The sequence below is a fragment of the Patagioenas fasciata genome, chromosome 2 (assembly GCF_037038585.1).
Source record: "Patagioenas fasciata isolate bPatFas1 chromosome 2, bPatFas1.hap1, whole genome shotgun sequence".
Taxonomy (NCBI): Eukaryota; Metazoa; Chordata; class Aves; order Columbiformes; family Columbidae; genus Patagioenas; species Patagioenas fasciata.
The window spans coordinates 1,060,337-1,086,318 of record NC_092521.1 but is presented as its reverse complement, the minus strand read 5'-3'; the positions used below and the strand labels follow the sequence as shown (position 1 = coordinate 1,086,318).

The 25,982-nt window shown below is 58.7% G+C and overlaps 2 protein-coding genes and 1 long non-coding RNA gene across 3 annotated transcripts in view; 2 read left to right on the top strand and 1 right to left on the bottom strand.

The window, feature by feature from the left end:
- Positions 1-17,772, bottom strand: part of HSF1 (heat shock transcription factor 1) — a 70,771-nt gene extending 52,999 nt beyond the window's left edge. The window contains exons 1-4 of the mRNA XM_065830187.2: positions 17,436-17,772; positions 7,018-7,126; positions 3,657-3,793; positions 1,966-2,090 (exon numbers count right to left, since the gene is read on the bottom strand). Coding sequence (XP_065686259.1) covers positions 1,966-2,090; positions 3,657-3,793; positions 7,018-7,126; positions 17,436-17,570 — 506 coding nt within the window. The 5' untranslated portion in view covers positions 17,571-17,772. The remainder of the gene's footprint in view (positions 1-1,965; positions 2,091-3,656; positions 3,794-7,017; positions 7,127-17,435) is intronic.
- Positions 17,773-18,005: 233 nt separating this feature from the next.
- BOP1 (BOP1 ribosomal biogenesis factor) overlaps positions 18,006-25,982 on the top strand; it is a 74,741-nt gene continuing 66,764 nt past the window's right edge. Inside the window, exons 1-2 of the mRNA XM_065830184.2 lie at positions 18,006-18,212; positions 18,440-18,604. Of these exons, the coding sequence (XP_065686256.1) occupies positions 18,204-18,212; positions 18,440-18,604 (174 nt within the window). The 5' untranslated portion in view covers positions 18,006-18,203. The remainder of the gene's footprint in view (positions 18,213-18,439; positions 18,605-25,982) is intronic.
- On the top strand, positions 22,144-25,607 carry LOC139827118 (uncharacterized). The gene is made up of 3 exons (XR_011737325.1): positions 22,144-22,594; positions 24,042-24,128; positions 25,382-25,607. It is a non-coding gene; the product is annotated as an uncharacterized lncRNA (long non-coding RNA).

Sequence of the window (25,982 nt, the reverse complement as noted above, 5' to 3'; positions counted from 1 at the left end):
AGGAATGAGTCCCCCCTCAGTCTCCTCTTCTCCAGCTCCAGAGCCCCAGCTCCCTCAGCCTTTCCTCACACGGGAGATGCTCCACTCCCTCCAGCATCTTGGTGGCTGCGCTGGACTCTCTGCAGCAGTTCCCTGTCCTTCTGGAGCTGAGGGGCCACAACTGGACACAATATTCCAGGTGTGGTCTCCCCAGGGCAGAGCAGAGGGGCAGGAGAACCTCTCTGACCTACTGACCACCCCCTTCTAACCCACCCCAGGTCCCATTGGCTTCCTGGCCACAAGGGCCCAGTGCTGGCTCATGCTCACCCTGCTGTCCCCCCAGGTCCCTTTCCCCTACACTGCTCTCTAATAGCTCATTCCCCACCTTACACTGGAACCTGGGGTTGTTCCTGCCCAGATGCAGGACTCTACACTTTGTCTCGCTCAATTTCATCAGGCAGTGAAAAGGTTTTCACTGACCTTGCTGGCTTTGTTCCAGCACCCAGGCCCGCGCAGCCCTGCAAACACCGTCTGTCACCTCTGGGTGCTGCGACCGGGCTTTGTGCACAGCGGGTGACACCCCCTGCTTTGGGGACAATGAATCCCCGGTGATTTTGGGGATCATCCAGACTGACCTGCAGACAGAGCGGGGCGTCTGCCCTCCCACGCACAGCGGAGGGGCGAGAGGTCTGCACGCACCAGATACGCGATGAAATGTCATGGAAATTAGGAATGAAATGCAAGAAAAGGGACTTGGTTGTGGATCACGGCGCGGAGGAAATATTCTTGCACGGTGAAACTGCCCCCTTGAGCCCCCACCCGCTTTCCTGCTCCATCCTGATGTGGAAAGGTGCCTGAGGGAACCACAGAATCATTGAGGTTGGAAAAGACCCTCAGGGTCGAGTCCAACCATGACCCACCCCAGCACTGCCCCTGTCCTGAGAACCTCCTGTCCGTCTGTCCAGCCCTCCAGGGATGGTGACTCCAGCACTGCCCTGGGCAGCCTGTTCCAATGCCCCACAGCCCTTGGGGGAAGAAATTGGTCCCAGATCCAACCTCAACCTCCCCTGGGCAACTTGAGGCCGTTTCCTCTGCTCCTGGCGCTTGTTCCTGGGGAGCAGAGCCCGACCCCCCCGGCTCCAAGCTCCTTTCAGGCAGTTCAGAGATCAGAAGGGAAAAGGTGCAGCAGCGCCTGAGCCCTCGCAGCAAAGCCGGTTTATTAGCGGGACCCCAGGCCCCTCGTTTGCCCCCCAACACAGCGCGAGCAGCACCCGCTGAGAACTGAACTGGGCACGAGTCAGAAGCCAAGAGCCCGGGGGAGGGACAGACGGACAGCAGACGGCATCCCGAGCCATCTGAACACCCGGGGGCAGCCAAAGACAAGGCAGAATAGAACCATAGAAGTATTTGGGTTGGAAATGACCTTTCAGCCCATTGAGTCCAACAGCAACTCTCTCAATATCCACCTGCCAGGACGGTGCTTGATCGCAACAGAAACATCCGGAAAGCTTTAGTAACATTCCACACAGATTTGGTGCCGCCACGTTCACTAATAGGAAATTTTAGAGCCTCTATTACGCAGAATATTTAAATGGCTTTTAACTTTGTGATGCTGAGAACATTTAGAAGCCGCTATATTCATGAATATGAGCTTCAGCTTAGGTGAAACTGCATTTATCCATGCTCACGTCGGGATTAAATTGGGAAAAGAAAGGAGACTAAGAGAGACTCCATGCTAAGAGTACAATATGTTCCCAAAGCTCCCCTGCCCTTCAACCAGCACTGCAGAGCAGGTCACACCGTGCTGGTGGAACACTGGGTCCTGAACGGGTTTTAATGGGGTTCCAAAGATCCCCGAGCCTGTTCCGGCCCCGCTGACCCCCCCGGGATGGCTGGGGCGGAGAGCAGAGCTCTGGAAACAACGCTTTGGGACAGGCGCCGCGGGGCACAGTGGCATTCGGTGGCACCCCCTCCCCACATACATACTGCTTCATGGCCATCAGCTTGGAGTCCATGCTCTCCTGCTTCCCCTTCATCACCTGGATGTCCGTCAGCAGCTTGGTGACGTTGTCCTGCCGCACCTTTATATCCTCGTTCTTTATACTGGATACCTGCAGACACAAAGGGAGACGTTAGTGATGCTTCCTCTCTACAAAATGGTTATTGAGGTTTCAAAGCTGACGCCACAAATAACTCATCTCTAGGCCAAGCGCTGCGTTCACACCTGAGCTGTGTCCCAGGGCCGAAAGCAGCCGTCTGCAAACGGCAAATCCCGCCCAGCCTCAACACCAAGGTATTTTTGGCTCAGAAATACGGCGCTGGGGTGCAAGCGCAGGGCAGCACCCACACGAACCTCCAGAAACGCAACGGGCCAGGACGTGGGTGTGCACGACAGCCCTAAAACCGGCGCTTTGCGGCTGCAGAGAGCGGGGAGCACATCTGCGCCGAATGCAGGAAACTCCAAGAGCCTGTGCTGCCTGCGCTGAGCTGCGGAGCAGTCTGGCGATGAGCAAAGTCACCAGCGGGTTGGAGAAGCAGCCCAGGGGCAGGAGGGCAGCGGCGCTCGCTGCAGCAGGCTCAGCATCCTCCTGCTCCCCACTACAAGCGCTAAAGGGGAAGAGTCCCAGCAGCCGAGTCGATTTTTCTGATACGATCCTCAGGAGCAACGACACCCCGGCACGTTCACATTCACCATGGAGTCATCTGCGAGTCCACCAACTGCTGCAGGTTAACACGTCTCATCTCCATCACAGCTCCTGTCCCTGCACCTCCCAGCAGCTCACACGCCTTCAAGATCTCTCCACGTCCTCCTAAGGCATCCACCCCACGTGAAATCGCCTGGAGGAACTAAACGCCTCAGTGCAAACGGATGCGCTGAGAGCGCCCTGGGTGGACACGAGAGCTGCTCTCTGTGTGTTGCTCTGGTTCGTATTGGAAAAGAACGACAAAAGCAGGCTCCCCCAGCCCACACTTTGGGATTAATGAACCAGCTCGGGACGTTCCGCAGCGCTTTGGGAACTCCGGAACCAACGGGCGCTCCAGCACGGCTGCAGGGCCCACGCTGCAGCTCTGCACTGCTCTAAAACACATCTGTGAGTTCAAAGGGCAAACGCGTAACTCTATACTCGGGATACACCGGAGCTTAACGCATTTAAAATAATTCGGGTACCTTATCCTTCCTTTTCCTCTTTCCACTACCACATCTAACACATCCTCACGTGTCTGTGTGTGCACACTGGATGCATAATACGGATTTTTCCTTCCGTGAGGCATTTTCAGTCGATCCCGCAGCTCAACTACTGATCGCTCTCCCTCCTCCTGAAAGGCACAATTGCTCCTGAGCCTCCCAGAGGACCCAGCAAACCTCCCTCCCTCCCGCTAAACTCCAACAGCTGCTGCTCGTTCAGACAAATGACACGAAAATCCGGTGCCCCTTTCTCCTCAACTCAGAAGCGATTTGGTCTGCGAGGCCCGAGCGCTGCGGGGCGGTGGGAGAGGGGGACGTCAGGGCAGCGGCGTAACGAACTACGGCTGAAAATACGGAGAAAACCAATAAAACATAAACCCATAACCAACTGTTGAATGTCCATCACCTCTCAGAGCACGCTTGGGCTTTCTAGATGGATCCACTGCTTTTCAACAGTCCATCCAGAGCAAGATGTGCTGTGGAAACTTACGCTGGTCACCTTCCTCTTGATGTTCTCCAGGAGGTGCTCCTGGCCGCGGATGAAGTAGGGATGCTGGAACTCCGTGTCGTCCTTCTCCGGCTTCACCAGCCCGCCCTGCTCGATGTGGACAACCTTGCGAAAGCCGTCTGAAAAACAAAGGGGAGACGCTGGGAGAAAAGCTCAACGGGCCACGTGTGAACTGAGAAAGAGAAACCGGCACGAGCGCCCCCCGTTCGCTGTCACCGTGGTATCGCTTTCTAACCCATCCCAGCCCCAAAATGGGGTGAGAAACCCATCCTTAAACTGGTAGTTTGCACAAGGGTTTGTGCTGATCCTCTCCAGACAGTGGGAGCAGCGATGGCCGAGGCCCCTCCAGCCGCCAGCCCTTCCCCTGCCTCAGTTTCCCCAGCAGCAGCTCCACATGGAGCGTGGGGACCGTGGATCACGGGAAAGCACCTTCTGCTGCTCCCGGTGTGGGGCAGCAAGAAGAGAGGATGAGGGGGGTGGTCAGTAGGTCAGAGAGGTTCTCCTGCCCCTCTGCTCTGCCCTGGGGAGACCACACCTGGAATATTGTGTCCAGTTGTGGCCCCTCAGCTCCAGAAGGACAGGGAACTGCTGCAGAGAGTCCAGCGCAGCCACCAAGATGCTGGAGGGAGTGGAGCATCTCCCGTGTGAGGAAAGGCTGAGGGAGCTGGGGCTCTGGAGCTGGAGAAGAGGAGACCAAGAGGGACTCATTGCTGGGGATCAATATGGAAAGGGGCAGTGTCAGGAGGATGGAGCCAGGCTCTGCTGGGTGACACCCAGTGACAGGACAAGGGGCAATGGGTGCAAACTGGAACACAGGAGGTTCCACTGAAAGAGGAGAAGCAACTTGTTGGGGTGAGGGTGTCAGAGCCTGGCCCAGGCTGCCCAGGGAGGCTGTGGAGTCTCCTTCTCTGCAGACATTCAAACCCGCCTGGACCCCTTCCTGTGGAACCTCAGCTGGGTGTTCCTGCTCCAGGGAGGGTTGCACTGGATGAGCTCTGAGGGCCCTTCAACCCCCGACACTGTGTGATTCTATGAAGCTACTGCTACTAAAGCAAAGGGCTCCAAGCAACCTCCCCGTTCCTGCTCCAGCCCCCAGCGCAGGGACCCGTTCGGTCGTGTGGATCAACACGTCCTGCTCGGCCCTTCCACACACAGCGAGAGAAGGGAAGATGTGTCTGCCGACCAAACTTCTCCACCAGTATCACCCCAAAGAGGCTCAAGGTTCTAGCGCCGGCTCCAGGCCATCCCAGCAAGCTTGTGCTTTATTTATTCAATGAATAAATAAATGGAGAGCAACCAGCCGTGCGCTCAGCCACAGACAAAACACCACTGCCTGTTATCTCCTGTATTAATGACAACACGAACCCTCTGGAGACAAAACCACGTGAGGGGCCACCAGCACGCGATGGGTTATTCCGCATTTCCCCAAGCTCACTGTTCCAGCGCCCTCTCACGCTCCCCGTCGCGCCTGGAGCCGTGGCCACCCTGAGCCTCACCTGACCACGAGGACGAGTCTCCCCCCAGCGAAGGGGACCCCAAGGCCCAGGAGGTCAATAAATGATGTCCCAAGGTCCAGGGCACCTCTGCACACACGGCCGGTGCTCCTGACGCAGGAATCGCACTGATCAATCCACTCACCTTTACACTAAAGCCTCAAGCGCTGTTTTTGTTCGAACAGCCTGCTCCACCTGAAGAACTAGAAGTCGGTATAGAATTTCTGGTTCTAATATCCGACGAAAGCCACCCCGGCTCCAGGAGGTTCCCAGAGCCGCAGCGACACCGTGGGCACAAGGAGCACCGTGCGGCTCGGCCCCCGCCATGGACAAATGTCATGGGACGCCCCCACTGCCACACGTGCCCCTTGCAAGTAGCTCTGTTATTGAGGGGCGAGCGGATCCGGGTTCCTTCTTCGGAAAACAGGCTTATAACTGCTGCAAACAATCAGCTGCAGGTCTGTGCTCCAGAACCCGACACCAAGGACCTGTCACCTCCCCAGTGTCCCCTTTCTGGCCGTCTTGTCTTCCCAAATCCTTCCCCAAACCCACCCACGTTCACCCTCTGGCTTTCCCATAGCAGAGCTGCTTCTTCCAGCCCCTTATCTGCCCCAAAACCCTCCAGATTTCTGCTTTCTGGCTTTTGAAGCCATTCTTGGAGCTGGGAAAATGCTGTTTCACCTTGGGAGCTGCACCCCCAACTTCCAAGTCATTAGGTAAGGGGGGACAATACAAAAGGAGTGTTCCTAAGGACACCAATGTCCCTGAGAAATGCTGTGGTGTGCTACACAAATGGATCCTTTGGTAGCCCAGGGGGCAAGTTCTCTACCACGAGTCCTTACAAGGGAAGGGAAAGGAAAGGCCACCGAGCTATTACCGCAGTTCACAGCGGAAGGAGAAGGCGAGATACAAAGGTAAAGAACAGAAAACACCGCTGGCTGCCTGACACAACGGCCAGAACCCCCTCAAGATGATCGAAAAGGAAAAACAAACATCTTCAAACACACTTAAACCACCTAAAAGCCGCTCAGGACCAGCGCAAAGTGCCTTTGGAGCTCAGCGTGTCTGTAAGCAGCCGGGATGGATCCAAGGTGTTATTGGAGCTGTTCAGCCCACAGCTGCGGTTAAAAAACCCCAAAATTGCTTCCTGTGCTCGCAGCAGAAAGTGATTTAGCGAAATTACACGTTATTGTAGTGATATTGTGCAGTTTGGGGTTATTTGGGTGATGCTCAAGAACGCAGGGTCAGGCCATGCAGGACGCGCCCGCAGCCGCGCCAGGAGCCGCTGCCCAACGGTGATGAGCAGTGCCGGGGTGGGTTATGGTTGGACTCGGTGACCTTGAGGGGCTTTTCCAGCCAAAATGATGCTGTGAAACACCAGCTCCCATTGGGTTTGCTCCTACAGCACCCAGGAGATCACAGAATCGCAGAATCATTTCTGTTGAAGAGACCCCAGGGTCATGGAGTCCAACCATAACCCACCCTGGCACTGCCCCCTGTCCTGAGAACCTCGTGTCCGTCTGTCCAGCCCTCCAGGGCTGGTGACTCCAGCACTGCCCTGGGCAGCCTGTTCCAATGCCCCACAGCCCTTGGGGGAAGAAATCGTTCCCACATCCAACCTCAACCTCCCCTGGGCAACTTGAGGCCGTTTCCTCTGCTCCTGGCGCTTGTTCCTGGGGAGCAGAGCCCGACCCCCCTGGCTCCAAGCTCCTTCCAGGCAGTTCAGAGATCAGAAAGTCTCCCCTCAGCTCCTGTTCTCCAGCTGAACCCCCCGGTGTCCCTGGAGGCACCGTTCCCCCTACAGCAAACCCGGGCAGAGAGGGGAACCAGCCTCCCCCCACAATACTCACACATGTTGAGCTGCCGTACAAAGCTGGCCATGTTGTTGTGTTTGAAGTACTTGGGAAGCACCTCCTTGGCAAACTGGCCTTGGTCAAACACATGGAAGCTGTTTCCGCTCTGGAAGAAAAGAAGAAGAGAAACATTATCAACCTTGTTCTGCTTTGAGAAGGATAAATGTGTGCGGGTGAGGTCGGGATCCTCCCCATCTCCTGAGTCCATCGGCCGCAGGTTAGAACACAGTTTATCACACCTGGCTGTCCTGGAGGACCAACAGGCACCCGGAGGATGGACAGGCACCTGGAGGACCAACGGGCACCTGGAGGACCAACGGGCACCTGGAGGACCCACGGGCACCTGGAGGACCCACGGGCACCTGGAGGACCCACGGGCACCTGGAGGACCAACAGACAGCCAGTAACTCTCAATGCTGTGAGTAATGTCAAGAACCTGCAGAGCAAAGCTCTCCAAAGCCTTAGAAACCCAAGCCGGGGCTAAGCAGGTTGCAAAGATCAAAGCTCAGCCTGCACAACCACAAATCTATTCATCCCCCATGTGTCCCAATTAAGTCGTTGTATCCCCAGCAATGGTCAGCGATGTTTCCAGCAACGGAGCCAAGCGGGCTGGTCTGGAGGGACCTGCAGTCAGTGCAGACCATGGGCCAGCACGGTGCCCGTGGCCACGAGCCGCTGGAAGCAAGGAGCCACCACTGGCACCGCAGAAGCAGCACAGCTTCAGGAGCTCTGATTCCTCACCGCACCGAGAAACGTTTCCTACGTGTTTATTTAACAACCAGGAATAGCTAAGAGCCGGGAAGCGTTCCTGCCTCTTCGAGGCGCTTCTGCTGCTGGAATAACTAGTTATTTTGACCATTCTAACTATCTTAACCAGTAGTCAGGGTCACATCTCAGCCGCTCAGCGTTCGGCTCTGCGGTGCCGTTCCATCAGGGTGGTTTCTATTCCCTCTCCGGCACGTGGAGCAGGAGCTCTGCTGTCAACACACGCACCTGAGAAACAGCCAGAGGAGCGGTTTTCATTCTGGTGAAGCAACACAGGGACTCAGGACGTGTTTTACGGCTCGGGTTTTCTGCTACAACCGGCGCTGGTCCCGCTAACGCCGTCCCAGCACCGCGGAGCACCAGGCCAGAGCCCAACCAGACACCGACGGTCATGGGCACACAGGGAACGTTGGCCAAGCGGCCGCACCGGGCCCGACCACCCGCACAGCACCCAAAGTCCCCCCGTTCACAAGAGTTCAGATGACTAAAACAGGCCCCCAGACCTTAAAAGATTCTGCCCGCCGATAACAAAACCAGGTAAAGGTTTATTACAAGTTGAGAGTACGGGTGTTTTAGTCCATGGGTGGGTTGCTTTAGTCCTTCAGAGGATGCGGCTGCATGTGAGGGTTTGGTTGTATTAAGGTGCTTTATCCAGAGAGGTGGTGGATGAACCATCCCTGAGCCACCCCAGGCCAGGCTGGACGGGCTCTGAGCACCCTGGGCTGGTGCAATGTCCCTGGGGACCACCTGGGGTAACCGAGCTCACGCACACGTTGAAAAACACATGAAAACGGGGGTTTGAAGAGGAAAAGCACCCTGATCCAGTTCCTAAAAAGAAACAACTATTTGTGGGCACGACTGATGGATTCCCAGAAAGCGGCACAAATCACGGGGTGCGCGACCTTGTGTTTCACCCAAGCGGGGCCACAGCACCCCGAACCGCAGGTTTTCCAGGGTTTTCCCAAATCCCGCAGCAAGATGTGGCTCCGAGGCGCTGGCACCTCCTACCTGACTCATTGCGCTTCACACACCAACTGCGTTTTCACGCCAACAGCACTAAAAGAACCTCAGCAGACAGAACCAAGCACCCCGAGGAGCCCAGCTGGAAACTGCACCTGGAACTTCACAGCATCCCAGGATGTCTGGGATTGGAAGGGACCTCAAAGCTCATCCAGTGCAACCCCCCCGGAGCAGGAACACCCAGCTGAGGTTCCACAGGAAGGGGTCCAGGCGGGTTTGAATGTCTGCAGAGAAGGAGACTCCACAACCTCCCTGGGCAGCCTGGGCCAGGCTCTGACACCCTCACCCCCAACAAGTTGCTTCTCCTCTTGCAGTGGAACCTCCTGTGTTCCAGTTTGCACCCATTGCCCCTTGTCCTGTCACTGGGTGTCACCCAGCAGAGCCTGGCTCCATCCTCCTGACACTGCCCCTTTCCATATTGATCCCCAGGAATGAGTCCCCCCTCAGTCTCCTCTTCTCCAGCTCCAGAGCCCCAGCTCCCTCAGCCTTTCCTCACACGGGAGATGCTCCACTCCCTCCAGCATCTTGGTGGCTGCGCTGGACTCTCTCCAGCAGTTCCCTGTCCTTCTGGAGCTGAGGGGCCACAACTGGACACAATATTCCAGGTGTGGTCTCCCCAGGGCAGAGCAGAGGGGCAGGAGAACCTCTCTGACCTACTGACCACCCCCTTCTAACCCACCCCAGGTCCCATTGCCTTCCTGGCCACAAGGGCCCAGTGCTGGCTCATGGTCACCCTGCTGTCCCCAGGACCCCCAGCTCCCTTTCCCCTACACTGCTCTCTAATAGCTCATTCCCCAACTTACACTGGACCCTGGGGTTGTTCCTGCCCACATTCCAGACTCTACACTTGCCCTTGTTCTATTTCATTCCATTTCTCCCTGCCCAACTCTCCAGCCTGTCCAGGTCTCTGATGGCAGCACAGCTTCCAGTGTCACCACTGCTCCCAGCTTGGTGTCACCAGCAAACTCACTGACAGTCACTCTATTCCCTCGTCCAAATCGTTAATGAATATATTGAATAATAGCGGCCCCAGCACTGCCCCCTGAGCACCGCACTGGATCCAGGCCTCAACTGGACTCTGCCCCATTGAGCACCACTCTCTGGCTTCTCTCCTTAAGCCAGTGTGCACCCCACCTCACTGCTCTATTGTCCAGACCGCACCTCCTCAACTTGGCAACCAGGATGCTGTGGGAGACTGAGCGGTTACCGGAGCCGGGCAGGTTAGAGCTTGGAGCTGAGCAGCACATAAAGTGAAGGGAAAGCACGGCCTGTGCACAATACAGTGCTAACGGGAAAATAAAGAAGGAACTCCTGTATATACCAAGTGATTTAAAGGCAGATATTGGCCGTTGTTTAGAACTGGAAGCGAACAGACGCTGTGCTGGGAGCGGGAGCGCAAGAACAGAAATGCTCCTGGGCTGGACTAGGGAGTCCTGAACCCCGAGAAAGGCACGGCCTAAATCTACACAATAAAACCAGAACTAACCAGAATTAAACCCAAAAAACCCCAACCAAACAACAAAAAAATCCACAAAAAAAAAACCCTAGAAAAACCAAAACACAAACCCAAATTGAAACACAAAATAAACCCCACAAAAAGCAGCCAAGGAGTAACCTGAAGCTAAGAGAAAGCAGGGCATAATCACTCCTTTGTGCGTCAAAGCGCACGCTTTAATTGCGGTTGAGAAAGCTCCTCGGGCTCTAGAACGCAGGCGGGCGGCGGGACCTGCTGCAGGCTCTCGTTAGCCGCTAATTGCGCTAATTGTTGTGGGCTCCAGACTCAGCGGGAAGCTGTCCCTGTTCGTCCCAGCTCTCCCGGGCGCTGGGCGATCCCTGCACGCAGCACCGAGCCGGCGGCTCCGACGAGCAAAACGCAAGAAAACCACAGGAAAACCGTCACCATCTCCCAGGATAAACTGCTCCGAGCCCCGGGTCGAGCTGAGCCCGGCCTGCAGGGATGTGATCGGTGGCCATGGCACAAACCACAGCACGTTCTAGCTCCCACGGTTTAGCCGCATTCCCTCCAGCAAGGCCCGAGTCCTGTGTCCCCTCGTCATGGCTTAACCTGAGCAACAGGATCACGCAGCCGCTCACTCACTCCCTACCCCAAATATGGGAGAGAATCGATAGGGAAAGGAGAAACTTGGATTGAGATACACATGGCTTAATAAAATACCAAAACGCTTATACAGTACTATTAGATATATATATAAAATAGAAATAAAAGATAGTCAAGGCAATCCCTCACAGCCACACTAAGCCGCCAGTCCCAGAAACGGCACCTGGTCCCAAAGGTGACCCCAGAGACTGAAAAAGGCAGAAAAGCCTCTGCAAAAGATAAAAAGCCAAACTAAACGTCCCGAATCTCCCCCGGCTCTGGCACAAAGAGCAAAGGAGAACAAAACGTGCACAAGCAAGAGCGAGAACGCCCCAGAGAGAGAGACCAGAGGGTCCCCCCTCCTTAACTAATTCTCATGTCGCTAGCGGGTTGGAACCCTCTCCCTGGGCAGTGTGGGTGTCAGGCCAGCTCTGTCCGTCCAGCTCTGTCCGTCCAGCTCTGTCCATCCAGCTCTGTCCGTCCAGCCCCTTCCAGCCCCTCACCCGTGGGCACAGCTCAGAGTGTCCTTGGCTCCCAGAGCAGAGCGACAAATGTTCCTGTGTGGGGCTGAGCTCTTGTGCAAAAGGGGAGAAGAAAGGGCTCTAAGAGACACCTCCAGGAGCAGCCGTGACCCTGAGGCAGCAGCAAACAAAATACAGAGTCGTTCAGTGTTGGAGCAGCCGACCTCGACGGGCCCTTCCAAGCCAAACCGTGCTGGTTTCACCGGGGAGAAGGCACGGCCGGCGCCGTTTCCAAGGACAGCTCCTGACTGTTCCGTTTTGTGCCACCACCACCTCCGCGCAGCTTTCAGGGCAGCTCCGGGTGTTTTGGTGCCCAGCGCTCTCCGGCTCTAGGAGGGGTTTTCCATCCAGTCTTAGTTAAGTCTCTCACCTCAGCCTCCCGCCCAACACCGGACCTTCACCTTGTGACTCCAAATGAACCTTTAGCTCGACCCAAATAAACCCCAACCTTTAAAGGTCACATTCTTGAATTTAGACCCAATCGGAAATCCAGCTCTCGCTGCCCTGTACAAACACTGTATTTCGATCGCCACGCTTACCAGAGTAAGCTTTAGTTTGAATTCGCATTGCAAACACAGAATTTGGAAGTAATTTGAGCAGAAAAGCGCTGAACAATGGTTTAGTTTTGTTTTGTTTCATTGAGAGCCTTATCTACCAAACCCTCACCCTATTTACTAAACTGATCGACCCCCGCCTTGCAAAATCACGAAAGCCACTATTACCTGTGTGTGAGATTCAACATAGAAGAGAAACCCTCCCATTCCCCCACATCCCTTTCCTGCTGCCTCCTCCGCTTCCGCAGGGCGCAGATCACAACTCCCCAGCACGCTGGGGCTGCCGTTTTTCTGCTCATTTCCAGCTATACATTCGGATTTTCCATAAGATACCCTGTCAAAGCGAGTCCTTTCCCTTGAGATAGGCCGGGCCTGGGGACGGCGGAGCGGCAGCGGTGTCACCCGCGCACCAGGAGTTAAGGGACCGGTCACCATCCCTGGAGGGGGTGGAAAGGCGTTTAGACGAGGTTCTCAGGACATGGGTTGGCGCCAGGGTCAGGTTATGGTTGGACTGGATGATCCACACAGTCTCTACCAACTGAAATGATTCTATAGACATGGAGGACACAACGGGTGACACCTTCAGCAGAGTGTTGTCCCAGCGCAGACAGGGACCGCAGCACCGGCCTCGAATGGGCCAGCAGCGCGGGACACACGTGTGTGTGTTCACAGGCAACACGAGCTGCCGCCCTTGGGATTTCAGACAACCCCACTGTCCGGGAGCATCCCCGGAGCCACCGGGTTAGAGCACAACTGCGCAGGAAGGGCTCCGCACCCACAGAAGCGTTTCGGTTGGAAAAGACCTTTCAGATCACCGAGTCCGACCAGGCTCTGCTGAAGATCAGCGTGCAGTGGAGGGTTTGCTGTTCCACCAGTGGTGACTTTGTGAGGCACTGTCACCCTCCCCAACAGCGCGGCCACCTCCCAGGTCTAAACCAGCATGAAGCTCAGCATGGCCGCACTGGATTGTAACAGCCTGGCCTTGCTGGGAGCTGGTGAGGGGCTGGAGCAAAGTGTGATGGAGCGGCTGAGGGAGCTGGGGGTTCAGCTGGAGAACAGGAGCTGAGGGGAGACCTTCTGATCTCTGAACTGCCTGAAAGGAGCTTGGAGCCAGGGGGGTCGGGCTCTGCTCCCCAGGAACAAGCGCCAGGAGCACAGGAAACGGCCTCAAGTTGCGCCAGGGGAGGTTGAGGTTGGATCTGGGACCAATTTCTTCCCCAAAGGGCTGTGGGGCATTGGAACAGGCTGCCCAGGGCAGTGCTGGAGTCACCAGCCCTGGAGGGCTGGACAGACGGACACGAGGTTCTCAGGACAGGGGGCAGGGACAGGGGGGTTGTGGTTGGACTTGGTGATCTTAAAGGTTTTTTCCAACCTAAACCGTTATCTGATTCTGCACCACATGGACCTTCCTGTGCTGGACTGGAGACGTGGGGGCCGCCAGCAGCCGGTGCTTTCCCTTCAATAGAGCCCAGGGAACGGCAGCAGATGTGCCGGGGGGGGTCAGTGGGACATGAGGCAAAGGTTCTTCCCCAGAGGTGCTGGACACTGACCAGGCTCCCAGGGAGGGGTCACGACCCAGCCTGACAGTGTTCAAGAAGACACTGGACAGCGTCCTCAGACACACGGGGTGAGCTGTGCAGGGACAGGAGCTGGAACCAACGATCCTGTGGGTCCCTCCAGCTCAGGACATTCTCTGATTCTATGAACAGCTGATACGAGGACTGAGGCTCAGGCTGCACAAGCTTAAGCTCAGCATATTCTAAATTCAGGTTTAAGACTTGATCAAGAGTGACTGTTTGGGTAGGACACCAGATTTCAGGGTTTCCTCCTAACTCTGCCTCTCAGGAGCACCTTCACCTTCCCCCAGACTCCCCGTCCCCACCTTTGTCCCTGTTCCCCAAGTGACAAGAACCGAGCCGATGTCCCCGAACCCGACGCTCCCTTCAAGACGAGCGGCCAAAACCACCACCAGAGCCACCGCACCAGCCACCACAAGACGATCGTGGCCACCATGCACATCATGATCGTAAGGGACAGTTTCACGCACAGCCAGGCCAACCCAGCGCCCTGTGGATGCTGAGTGTGGCCCTGACCCGCGTTTGCTCCCTAACGCTCCCCTGAGCCCAACGGGCCAGGAAACGGACGTACAAGCAAATCCAGAGGAGTGTGAGCAGCACTGGGGGGATCCTGCCCCTGTGCCCCCTGTGCTGACCTCTGAGCTCTGCGGGCAGCCCTGGGGTCCCAGCACCAGGCAGACATGGAGCTGTTGGAGTGGGACAGAGCAGGGACACGGGAATGGGCCGAGGCTGAACAGCCCTGGGGAGAAAGGCTGAGAGAGCTGGGGGTTCAGCCTGGGGGGGAGAAGCTGCGGGGAGACCTTAGTGTGGCCTTTCAGTAATTAAAAGGGATTGATGAGAAAGATGGGGACAGAGTATGGAGCAGGACCTGTTGTGACAGGACAAGGGGTGATGGTTTAAACTAAAGGAGGGAGATTCAGGCTGGATATAAAGATTAATTTGCCACGCTGAGGGTGGTGAGAGCCTGGCCCAGGTTCCCATAGAGGTGGTGGATGAACCATCCCTGAGACATCCCAGGCCAGGCTGGATGGGCTCTGAGCACCCTGAGCTGGTGAAGATGTCCCTGCTCATGGCAGGGGGGACTGGGGGAGCTTTAGTTCCCTTCCAACCCAAACCATTCTGTGATTCTTTGAAAAGCATTTTCCTGATGGTTTAGAATAGAATCATCCAGGTTGGAAAAGACTCTGAAGACGGAGCCCAATTGTTAAGCCAGCACTCCAAAGCCCACCACTAAACCTGGGCTTAAGCACCACATTGAGTGCACTCTGGATCCAGCTGAGCCTCAGAGGGGAGAATCGGCTCAGACACATCAGTGAGCCGAAGATGCAGCTGAGATACCAGAGCAGGTCCAGCCTCTCCCCAGTGGTTCTGGCCCTTCCCCGAGCTCGTCCCGTCCCTGGAGAAGCCGTGACAAGCGCCACAGCCCGCACAGGAGACGGCTCAGCGTCACCCCAGGAACTCTGCGCCGGAGCAGAGGTGTGTGCGCCAGCCACCGGACACAGCGCAGGAGCTTCTGCAGAGCAGAACGTGCTGTGCTGCTCCTTCTGAGCACCCGCAGCCTTGGAGGCCCGCAAGCCGCACATTGTCCTCATTTAAACAGCTTAAACCAATTGAAACAGGTGGCCGCCACCAGCAGAGGTTGTGCCCTCTTCCTGCCATCCCCAGGCACACTGTGCAGGAGGAACGGCAGCAGGACGGGTCACCAAAACTCACTGGTTCCACAGAGGAGAAAAACACCCAGGAAAAAACACCAGCCGTGGAGGACAACAAGCTGAATCCGCTCCCCGCGGCCCCACGAGCAGCAGCAGCGAACCTTCCGCACGGACCTCCAACGGGAACAGGCAGAAATCGCAGCCGGACGGGGTGTTTCACAGGAACACAAGCCCTCCTCCCTCAGCTCTTCAAATTCGTCTACGGTTTTGGCCTGCGCGGGATCATTGCGGGGAGCGACTGCACAATGGGTGAGCGGCATTACCACATATTCGCCTTTCCAACCTGATATCCGCTGCTTCCAACCCGATATCCGCCGCTTCCAACCGTCTGCCCAGCAACTCAGCCAGTGCCATCTCCTCTTATACATGAGAAACACCGACTGATTAGAGATAACGAGGGCAAAGCTCTCTGTGTGCATCCCCGTTGAGCACCCAGCCCAGCAGCTGCCCCAATGCCTGGTGAGTGTCCTGGCCCCTCAACACGTCTGGGCTCCGATCAGCAGAGGTCTCAGGACAGGAACTGCCGCGGTGACACCCGAGAAAACGCGGGGACCGACGGACGGGGTAGGGCAGGAACCGGCTGCTGCAGCACCCGGCGCCAAGGACACGATAAACGCCTCGAAGCCAGGTTTGAATCACTTCTCTAGAGACCAGAGAAGCATTAAAGTACAGAAAGTTAATTTAAAAAGCGTGCCAAGGAACCACAAATAAAATGTGAAGACTTTGCCTTCAAAGAAGTCAAATTAGAATTTATATATTTTAAGAAGTGCATTGTGCTTCCTGACCTCCCCATTACGTTTATTTTCCCGCTGATTTCTCCTCAAACGCACAGAAAAAAATCCCTTTCCCTCCTGCAGCCACTTAGGGGTCCACAATCCCAACCCCCTGCAGCTTGATTCTTCTGTTACTGAAGGAAATTAAAACAAAAGCAATTAAACACAGTAAGCTGAGAATAACTGGCTGAAAGGAAGGAGTCAGAGAGTTGTGGTCAATGGGGCAGAGTCCAGTTGAGGTCTGGATCCAGTGCAGTGCCTCAGGGGGCAGTGCTGGGGCCAATATTATTCACTATATTCATTAACGATTTGGACGAGGGAATAGAGTGACTGTCAGTGAGTTTGCTGGTGACACCAAGCTGGGAGCAGTGGTGACACTGGAAGCTGTGCTGCCATCAGAGACCTGGACAGGCTGAGAGCTGGGGAGGGAAAAATGTAATGAAATAGAACAAGGGCAAGTGCAGAGTCTGGAATCTGGGCAGGAACAACCCCAGGGTCCAGTGTAAGTTGGGGAATGAGCTATTAGAGAGCAGGGTAGGGAAAGGGAGCTGGGGGTCCTGGGGACAGCAGGGTGAGCATGAGCCAGCACTGGGCCCTTGTGGCCAGGAAGCCAATGGGACCTGGGGTGGGTTAGAAGGGGGTGCTCAGTAGGTCAGAGAGGTTCTCCTGCCCCTCTGCTCTGCCCTGGGGAGACCACACCTGGAATATTGTGTCCAGTTGTGGCCCCTCAGCTCCAGAAGGACAGGGAACTGCTGCAGAGAGTCCAGCGCAGCCACCAAGATGCTGAAGGGAGTGGAGCATCTCCCGTGTGAGGAAAGGCTGAGGGAGCTGGGGCTCTGGAGCTGGAGAAGAGGAGACTGAGGGGGGACTCATTGCTGGGGATCAATATGGAAAGGGGCAGTGTCAGGAGGATGGAGCCAGGCTCTGCTGGGTGACACCCAGTGACAGGACAAGGGGCAATGGGTGCAAACTGGAACACAGGAGGTTCCACTGCAAGAGGAGAAGCAACTTGTTGGGGGTGAGGGTGTCAGAGCCTGGCCCAGGCTGCCCAGGGAGGTTGTGGAGTCTCCTTCTCTGCAGACATTCAAACCCGCCTGGACCCCTTCCTGTGGAACCTCAGCTGGGTGTTCCTGCTCCGGGGGGGTTGCACTGGATGGGCTTTGAGGGCCCTTCTAACCCCTAATTCTGTGATTCTGGAATAACCAACTACTGATTACCCAAGTCAGCTTGAGGAGAATCAACGATTTTGTATCACAGAGTGTGAGAATTCTACACTTCAACCTACGGAAACGCCTGGGCCGAGACCCCGGGGCCCGGACACCCGGCAGCGGGCGTTCACCCGCTGCCGGGTGCCGGGCCCCGGGGCCTCGGCCGCTCCTCCTCGCCGGGACTCACCGGGCTCCAGCAGATGAGCGAGTCAGTGTCGGGATCCTCCACCAGCGTCCAGAGTTTGGTGAGGAACGCGGGGACGTTGCTGCCACCGGGGCCACCACCACCGCCCCCTCCCGCCGCCGCTCCAGGCCCGTCCATGGCGCTCAGGGCTCCGGGGCCGGCCCCGCCACGCCGCTGCCCCGCACCCCCGCGAAGCCGCCGCCAAGGTGCGTGTCGGGGCGGGCGGGCGGCGCGGGGTTCAGAGCCGGCGGCGGGGGGTGCGGTGGGGCCGGGCCGCTCTCTGCGCACTGACCCTCCCGGGACCCAGCATGGCCGCCGCCATCTTGGGCCGCCTCCGTGACGCGGCACCGCCTCCCCGCCTCCTCCTTCCCCGCGACGCGCATGCGCGTCCCCCCCTCCCGCCCCGCCCTGGAGGGAACCCCGCGTTGCGCATGCGCGGTTGTGCCGAAGAGCCGGGTGCGGCGCGCCGGCACATCTTAGGCGCGCTTTTGCGCATGCGCAGAGCGCCAACGCCCGCCCGCTGCCTGGCAGTGCGCATGCGCGCGGTGCCGCGCTACCTCTCCCCTTTGACCCGCGCTCAGTGATTATTCACCCCCCGCCTCTCCCGGAGCGCGGCCTCCCCTCCCCCTCTTTTGCTCCCCTCCCCCGGTGGGCTGTGCGGGGCGGGGGAGGGGCGGGGAGAAGCTGTGCAGCGGGGGCGGGGCCAGGCCGTGACCTCTGACCCGCGCGCACGTGGCGCACGTCGGGGCCGGCGCACGCGGAGCCGCGGCCATGGAGCAGGTCGGGGGGTCTGTGGGTGGCTGGGGGGGGGGGGTTGCCATGGCGACAGGGTGGTCGCCATGGTAACGGGGTGGTCGCCATGGTAACGGGGTGGTCATGGTGACGGGCGGCGCTGAGGGGGCGGCGGGGCCCGGGACGGCGAGGCCGCGGACGCGCCGGGGGGACCCTCGGTGAGCAGGACCGGCCGCCCTGACCCCCCCCCCCCCCGCCGCCCCGTTCCGTTCCAGGCGCGTCCCGGCGGGGAGAGCGCGGAGGAGCTGACGGACAGCGAGGAGAGCGCGTACTCGGGGCTGGAGGACTCGGGCAGCGACAGCAGCTCGGCGGGGGAGGAGCAGGACTGGGACTCGGAGCTGGAGGACGAGCCCGGCGGCGGCTCCCACCCCCGGACACACGTAAGGGCTGCGCGGGCTCGCTCCGGTGGGGGGACAGAGCCCACCCCTGGGATATCGTGTCCAGCTGTGGCCCCTCAGCTCCAGAAGGACAGGGAACTGCTGCAGAGAGTCCAGCGCAGCCACCAAGATGCTGGAGGGAGTGGAGCATCTCCCGTGTGAGGAAAGGCTGAGGGAGCTGGGGCTCTGGAGCTGGAGAAGAGGAGACTGAGGGGGGACTCATTGCTGGGGATCAATATGGAAAGGGGCAGTGTCAGGAGGATGGAGCCAGGCTCTGCTGGGTGACACCCAGTGACAGGACAAGGGGCAATGGGTGCAAACTGGAACACAGGAGGTTCCACTGCAAGAGGAGAAGCAACTTGTTGGGGGTGAGGGTGTCAGAGCCTGGCCCAGGCTGCCCAGGGAGGCTGTGGAGTCTCCTTCTCTGCAGACATTCAAACCCGCCTGGACCCCTTCCTGTGGAACCTCAGCTGGGTGTTCCTGCTCCGGGGGGGTTGCACTGGATGGGCTTTGAGGGCCCTTCAACCCCTGACATGCTGGGTTTTCTGTGATTCTGTGACAGGGCAGGGGGGGACAAGTGGCTCCACTGGGCCCATCCCACCCCCAGCCCATGGTCTGGGACCCTCCCTCCAAACCAAAGCCACGTGGGGGCAAATCCGTGCCAGCCTGGCACAGTTTATTCCCTGCCCCAGCTTACGCCTGGAGGAGAAGGGGGAACTGGGAGGACAAGCGCCCAGTATCACAACCACAGAGTGGTTGGGGGTTGCAAGGGACCCCTGGAGGTGCCCCCATCTGTTAATTGTGGGGAAAAAGCAAAATCAAACCTGTGTGCATCAACCACAGCAAAACGCCTGCGAAGAGAAATCGCGTTTATAGAATCCTAGAAACATTTTGGTTGTAAGAGACCCTCAGGGTCATCACGTCCATCCATGATCCAACCGCTGTCCGTAGGGCTCTTAACGTTGTTCATTTGGAGCTGTTTTTTGCAGCAGGGGCTTGGGCTGGGTTGGTGTGAGGAATGGGAGCGGCAGGATGAGTCGAGAGCCCCAGAGCCGCTGGGAAGGTTCGCTCGTCTGAGCGTCCGTGTTCTGTCTGCCGGGAGTCGGGACGTCTGACTGTGCAGGGTTGGTGAGGGGGAGCCCAGACCCGGCCAGAGACGGGGGGCGCTTCTGTTTCTGCCTCTAGGTGGGCGTTTGGTGATGAGACGCAGCGTAGAGACCGGCTTGGTGACAGGAGAGCAACTTCTGTGCCACTTTGGGCTTGTAGAGCCTGTATTAGTAGTGAAGCTTCTCTCACAGGTGCTGCATTTGTGAAAAATATTAGAATGATGTAGTCTCCTTCCAGTTTCAGAAGGTACAGGTGAAAAGGTTGATGGGGAAATTCACACTTGAGCTTTTCTTGAGCCCTCGGGGCAGCTCTGGGCCTCTCATGCCAAGAAACTTGAGGTGCTGGAGCGAGTGGAGAGCAGGGAGCGGAGCTGGTGAGGGGCTGGAGCACAAGTGTGATGGGAGCGGCTGAGGGAGCTGGGGGTTCAGCTGGAGAACAGGAGCTGAGGGGAGACCTTCTGATCTCTGAACTGCCTGAAAGGAGCTTGGAGCCAGGGGGGTCGGGCTCTGCTCCCCAGGAACAAGCGCCAGGAGCAGAGGAAACGGCCTCAAGTTGCCCAGGGGAGGTTGAGGTTGGATCTGGGAACAATTTCTTCGCCAAAGGGCTGTGGGGCATTGGAACAGGCTGCCCAGGGCAGTGCTGGAGTCACCATCCCTGGAGGGTTGGACAGACGGACAGGAGGTTCTCAGGACAGGGGCAGTGCTGGGGTGGGTTGTGGTTGGACCTGGTCATCTTGAGGGGCTTTTCCAACCTCGCCGATTCTGTGATCAACCCGAGATCAGAGGACTGATGGTGGATACCTGGCTGATCGAAGGGCTCACCGCGCGTCGGAGCTGCCGTGGGTGCGATGGTGAGAACCGGAGCCCGTTTGCGGTTCCCGTGTCCGTGCCACAGTTTCCTCTGCCGTGGGACGTGCCCACGAGTCCCCGCGCTCACCTGGGCTGGTGTCTGTGATCCGAGCTCGTGCGAGCTGTTCCGCTCCTCGTGCCGCGGCCTCGGCCCTGCCCCGAGCACCCGCTCTTTATATAAAACATGTGCTTATTCCTCTGTCTCCGTAAGGGTGGCTTAGCCAAGAGGATGTGTGACCCTCAGCACCCTGCAGGTGCCACCGGAGGAGTTGTTGTTCTGACAGAGCTGAACCATCAGGTTCTCAGCTACAGGAAGAAAAACACTCCGAAAATAAACCCAGCCCCTGGGTGTCCTGAGGGTTAATCCAGGCTTGGGCTGCTCCGGGCCCTGCAGGGAGATCGGGACGCTGCGCCCCAAAATAGTGTTACGAGTGCTGCCTTGGAACCCGGCTGTGAACGGGGCTCTCTGAAGAGCCTGAGCTGAGCTGAGCTGTGCTGTTCCCAGCTGTCCCGAGCTAAGCTGAGCTGTTCCCAGCTGTCCTGAGCTGAGCTCAGAGGCCACTCTCATCCATCTGTGCTTAGCTCGTTCTGACAGATTTAACTGATTTTTACCCCGAAGCTTAAAACACGTTGCAGAAGACGCGGCGTTCGTTCCCAGCGCAGCGCGGCGCCGTTGGGACTGCGATGTGTAGGTGCCAACAGCCGCGGGCGCCGCGATGCGGAGCTGTCGTGGTGAGCGGTGACAGCCCCCGGTTCTTCTGCTCTTGCAGCCGGGTAATAAAGCATGAACAGGTAACGAAGCGCGGACGCAGCGCGGCCGCTCGTGGCAGCCCCTGGAGCCGCGCTGTCACGTCGGGCTGACCGGCTTTGCATCAGCAGCTCTCGGAGCGCTGCCGGCCGGGATGTTCCCATCCCCAGCCTTCTCCTCCCGCTCTGCTTCTGCTGCAGCTCCGCAGGTGCTGTGAGCCAGGTGACCACGTTGGGGTGACCGAGAGCCATCCCTCCTCATGCCGGGGTCCTTTCCATCATCTCCCCGCAGAGCGTGTGGGGAGCCAGCACACGGGGATCACACTTGTATCAGCGATAGTGTGGCCAGCAGGAGTGGGGAAGTGATTGTGCCACTGTGCTGGGACCTGGGGAGGCCAAACCTTGAGTCCTGGGGGCAGCTCTGGGCCCCTCATGCCAAGAAACCCTTGAGGTGCTGGAGCGAGTGCAGAGAAGGGAGCGGAGCTGGTGAGGGGCTGGAGCACAAGTGTGATGGGAGCGGCTGAGGGAGCTGGGGGTTCAGCTGGAGAACAGGAGCTGAGGGGAGACCTTCTGATCTCTGAACTGCCTGAAAGGAGCTTGGAGCCAGGGGGGTCGGGCTCTGCTCCCCAGGAACAAGCGCCAGGAGCAGAGGAAACGGCCTCAAGTTGCCCAGGGGAGGTTGAGGTTGGATGTGGGAACAATTTCTTCCCCCAAGGGCTGTGGGGCATTGGAACAGGCTGCCCAGGGCAGTGCTGGAGTCACCAGCCCTGGAGGGCTGGACAGACGGACAGGAGGTTCTCAGGACAGGGGGCAGGGACAGGGTGGGTTATGGTTGGACTTGATCTTGAGGGGCTTTTCCAACCTCAACGATTCTGTGATTCTTTCTCTGCTGGTCTTCGTCTTTGCTGCTCCATCCATGGAAGCAGCGGCTGTAGCAAAGGAGAGCCCTTTATCCCAGGGGGTGTTGCTGCCTGTTGAGCGCTTTGGTGTTGGAAATACCACCAGAGCTTTGGACCCGGCCCGTGACTGTTGTGTTGAGAAGGAACAGGGAGATCGGCTCCGGAGACGGTGAAAGGCGGGTTTGGACGTGTGCGTCCGCGTGGAACGCGGGCTGGCGGGGTGCGCCTGTGCAGAGCCGTGCTGCTCCTCACCCTCCCGCTGCCACCTGCCGTTCTCTCCGAGCAGACGCGCCTAGGAAGTTGGAATGCGAGTAGTCCTGTCTTTGGGGCTCAGAAAGCCCGCAGAGGAGCGAAGTCAGCCCCTCGGGGACAGAGCAGAGAGGAACCGAGCGGTGAGCGGCGCCGGCATCTCAGCCCCTGCAGGAGTGTGAAGCTGGTGTGAGCAGCAAGGCACCGAGCTGTCCCGAGCTGAGCTGAGCTGAGCTGTGCTGTCCCAAGCTGAGCTGAGCTGAGCCGAGCTGTCCCGAGTAGAGCTGAGCTGTCCCGAGCTGTCCCGAGCTGAGCCGAGCTGTCCCGAGCTGAGCCGAGCTGTCCCGAGCTGAGCTGAGCTGTCCCGAGCTGAGCTGAGCTGTCCCGAGCTGAGCTGAGCTGTCCCGAGCTGAGCTAAGCTGTCCCGAGCTGAGCTAAGCTGTCCCAAGCTGAGCTAAGCTGAGCCGAGCTGTCGCGAGCAGAGCTGAGCTGAGCTGAGCTATGCTGTCCCGAGCTGAGCTGAGCTGAGCTGTGCTGTCCCGAGCTGAGCTGACCTGTCCCAAGCTGTCCTGAGCCGAGCTGAGCTGAAACTGTGCTGATCTGAGCTGTCCCGAGCTGAGCCGAGCTGTCCCGAGCTGAGCTGAGCTGTCCCGAGTCAAGCTGAGCTGTGCTGTGTTGAGCTGAGCTGAGCTGTCCCAAGCAGAGCTGAGCTATCCCGAGCTGAGCTGAGCTGTGCTGTCCCGAGCAGAGCTGAGCTGAGCTGTGCTGTCCCGAGCTGAGCTGAGCTGTCCCGAGCAGAGCTGAGCTGAGCTGTGCTGTCCCGAGCTGAACTAAGCTGAGCCGAGCTGAGCCAGGCTGTCCCGAGCTGAGCTGTCCCAAGCCGAGCTGAGCTGTCCCAAGCCGAGCTGAGCTGTCCCGGGCTGAGCTGAGCTGACCTGTCCTGTCCCGAGCTGTCCCCAGCTGTCCCAAGCTGAGCTGAGCCGAGCTGTCCCCAGCTGTCCCGAGCTGAGCTGAGCCGAGCTGCGCTGTCCCCAGCTGTCCTGAGCTGAGCTGTCCTGTCCCGAGCTGTCCTGAGCTGAGCTATCCTGAGCTGAGCTGTGCTGTCCCAAGCTGAGCCGAGCTGTCCCCAGCTGAGCTGAGCTGAGCTGAGCTGCGCTGTCCCCAGCTGTTCTGAGCTGTCCTGAACCGAGCTGTCCTGAGCTGAGCTGAGCTGTCCCGAGCTGTCCTGGGCTGAGCTGTCCTGAGCCAAGCCGAGCTGAGCTGTCCTGAGCTGAGCTGTCCTGAGCTGTCCTGAGCTGAGCTGTCCTGAGCCGAGCTGAGCTGAGCTGTCCCGAGCCGAGCTGAGCTGAGCTGTCCCAAGCTGATCCGAGCTGAGCCGAGCTAAGCCGAGCCGAGTTGAGCTGTCCCAACCCCTGGGGGTCCAGCAGCAGGAAGGGCCAGCGCTCCCGCGCCTGTCAGCACATCGCACAGCCCTGCGCCCCGTGCCTCTCCAGCGCAGGGGCTGTGTAAATATTAGGCTGTCCTTGTCAGATTAGATTTCCTCTTAATGACTTCCAGCGCTCTGACAAGCTGGGCTTTCTTCCTTGGCAGCGCCGGTGCTGAGCGGAGCCGTGCGGCCGCAGCCGAGCCCCGGGGAGCCGGAGCCTGCAGCTGGGGCCAGGCTGAAATGTGCATTTGGTGGGTTTAGAGTCCCGGGACCCACCTCAGCAGATCACTCCAGGGATCCTGTCCTGTCCCTGCGGGTGCACAGATCACCCCGGGGATCCTGTCCTGTCCCTGCGGGTGCCCAGATCACCCTGGGGATCCTGTCCTGTCCCTGCAGGTGCCCAGATCACCCCGGGGATCCTGTCCTGTCCCTGCAGGTGCACAGATCACCCCAGGGATCCTGTCCTGTCCCTGCAGGTGCCCAGATCACCCCAGGGATCCTGTCCTGTCCCTGCGGGTGCCCAGATCACCCCGGGGATCCTGTCCTGTCCCTGCGGGTGCCCAGATCACCCCGGGGATCCTGTCCTGTCCCTGCGGGTGCCCAGATCACCCCGGGGATCCTGTCCTGTCCCTGCGGGTGCCCAGATCACCCCGGGGATCCTGTCCTGTCCCTGCGGGTGCCCAGATCACCCCGGGGGTCCTGTCCTGTCCCTGCGGGTGCCCAGATCACCCCGGGGATCCTGTCCTGTCCCTGCAGGTGCACAGATCACCCCGTGGATCCTGTCCTGTCCCTGCGGGTGCACAGATCACCCCGGGGATCCTGTCCTGTCCCTGCGGGTGCACAGATCACCCCAGGGATCCTGTCCTGTCCCTGCAGGTGCACAGATCACCCCAGGGATCCTGTCCTGTCCCTGCAGGTGCACAGATCACCCCAGGGATCCTGTCCTGTCCCTGCGGGTGCACAGATCACCCCAGGGATCCTGTCCTGTCCCTGCAGGTGCACAGATCACCCAAGGGATCCTGTTCTGTGCTTGCAGCAGAGGAGGTGCTGCTGTTCGGTGCTGCTGTGCCCCGGGAGCGCGGCGGTCACGGTGAACCCGGCCTGCTGTGCCGATCCCGGTGTCACCGGGGTGCAGGGACCTGGGGACACGCTGCTGGGCGACGGGCTGGTTTGTACACCCAGCACTGAGCCCTGGGGACAAAGGCAAAGGAAAGCTGGAGTCATGGAACCACAGAGTCAGTTTGGGTGGAGGAGCCCCTCGAGGTCACAGAGTCCAACCACAACCCACCCTGTCCCTGCCCCCTGTCCTGAGAACCTCCTGTCCGTCTGTCCAGCCCTCCAGGGCTGGTGACTCCAGCGCTGCCCTGGGCAGCCTGTTCCAATGCCCCACAGTCCTTTGGGGAAGAAGTTGTCCCTAATTCATCTCACAGCAGTGGAAAAGTGAATAGCAGCCGACTCCCCCTGTGCCACGGCCTCTGCGACCAGTCCCGTCTCTATTTAACAGTGCTCAGCGGGAGGAGACTTCACCTGCTGGTAGGAGCCACTTTTCTGCTCTCGTTTGGCAGCACTGATTGGGATCATCTCGTATCTGAGCTCAACACAAGGTGCTGTGCGGACAGCAGGGTGAGCATGAGCCAGCACTGGGCCCTTGTGGCCAGGAAGCCAATGGGACCTGGGGTGGGTTAGAAGGGGGTGGTCAGTAGGTCAGAGAGGTTCTCCTGCCCCTCTGCTCTGCCCTGGGGAGACCACACCTGGAATATTGTGTCCAGTTGTGGCCCCTCAGCTCCAGAAGGACAGGGAACTGCTGGAGAGAGTCCAGCGCGGCCACCAAGATGCTGGAGGGAGTGGAGCATCTCCCGTGTGAGGAAAGGCTGAGGGAGCTGGGGCTCTGGAGCTGGAGAAGAGGAGACTGAGGGGGGACTCATTGCTGGGGATCAATATGGAAAGGGGCAGTGTCAGGAGGATGGAGCCAGGCTCTGCTGGGTGACACCCAGTGACAGGACAAGGGGCAATGGGTGCAAACTGGAACACAGGAGGTTCCACTGCAAGAGGAGAAGCAACTTGTTGGGGGTGAGGGTGTCAGAGCCTGGCCCAGGCTGCCCAGG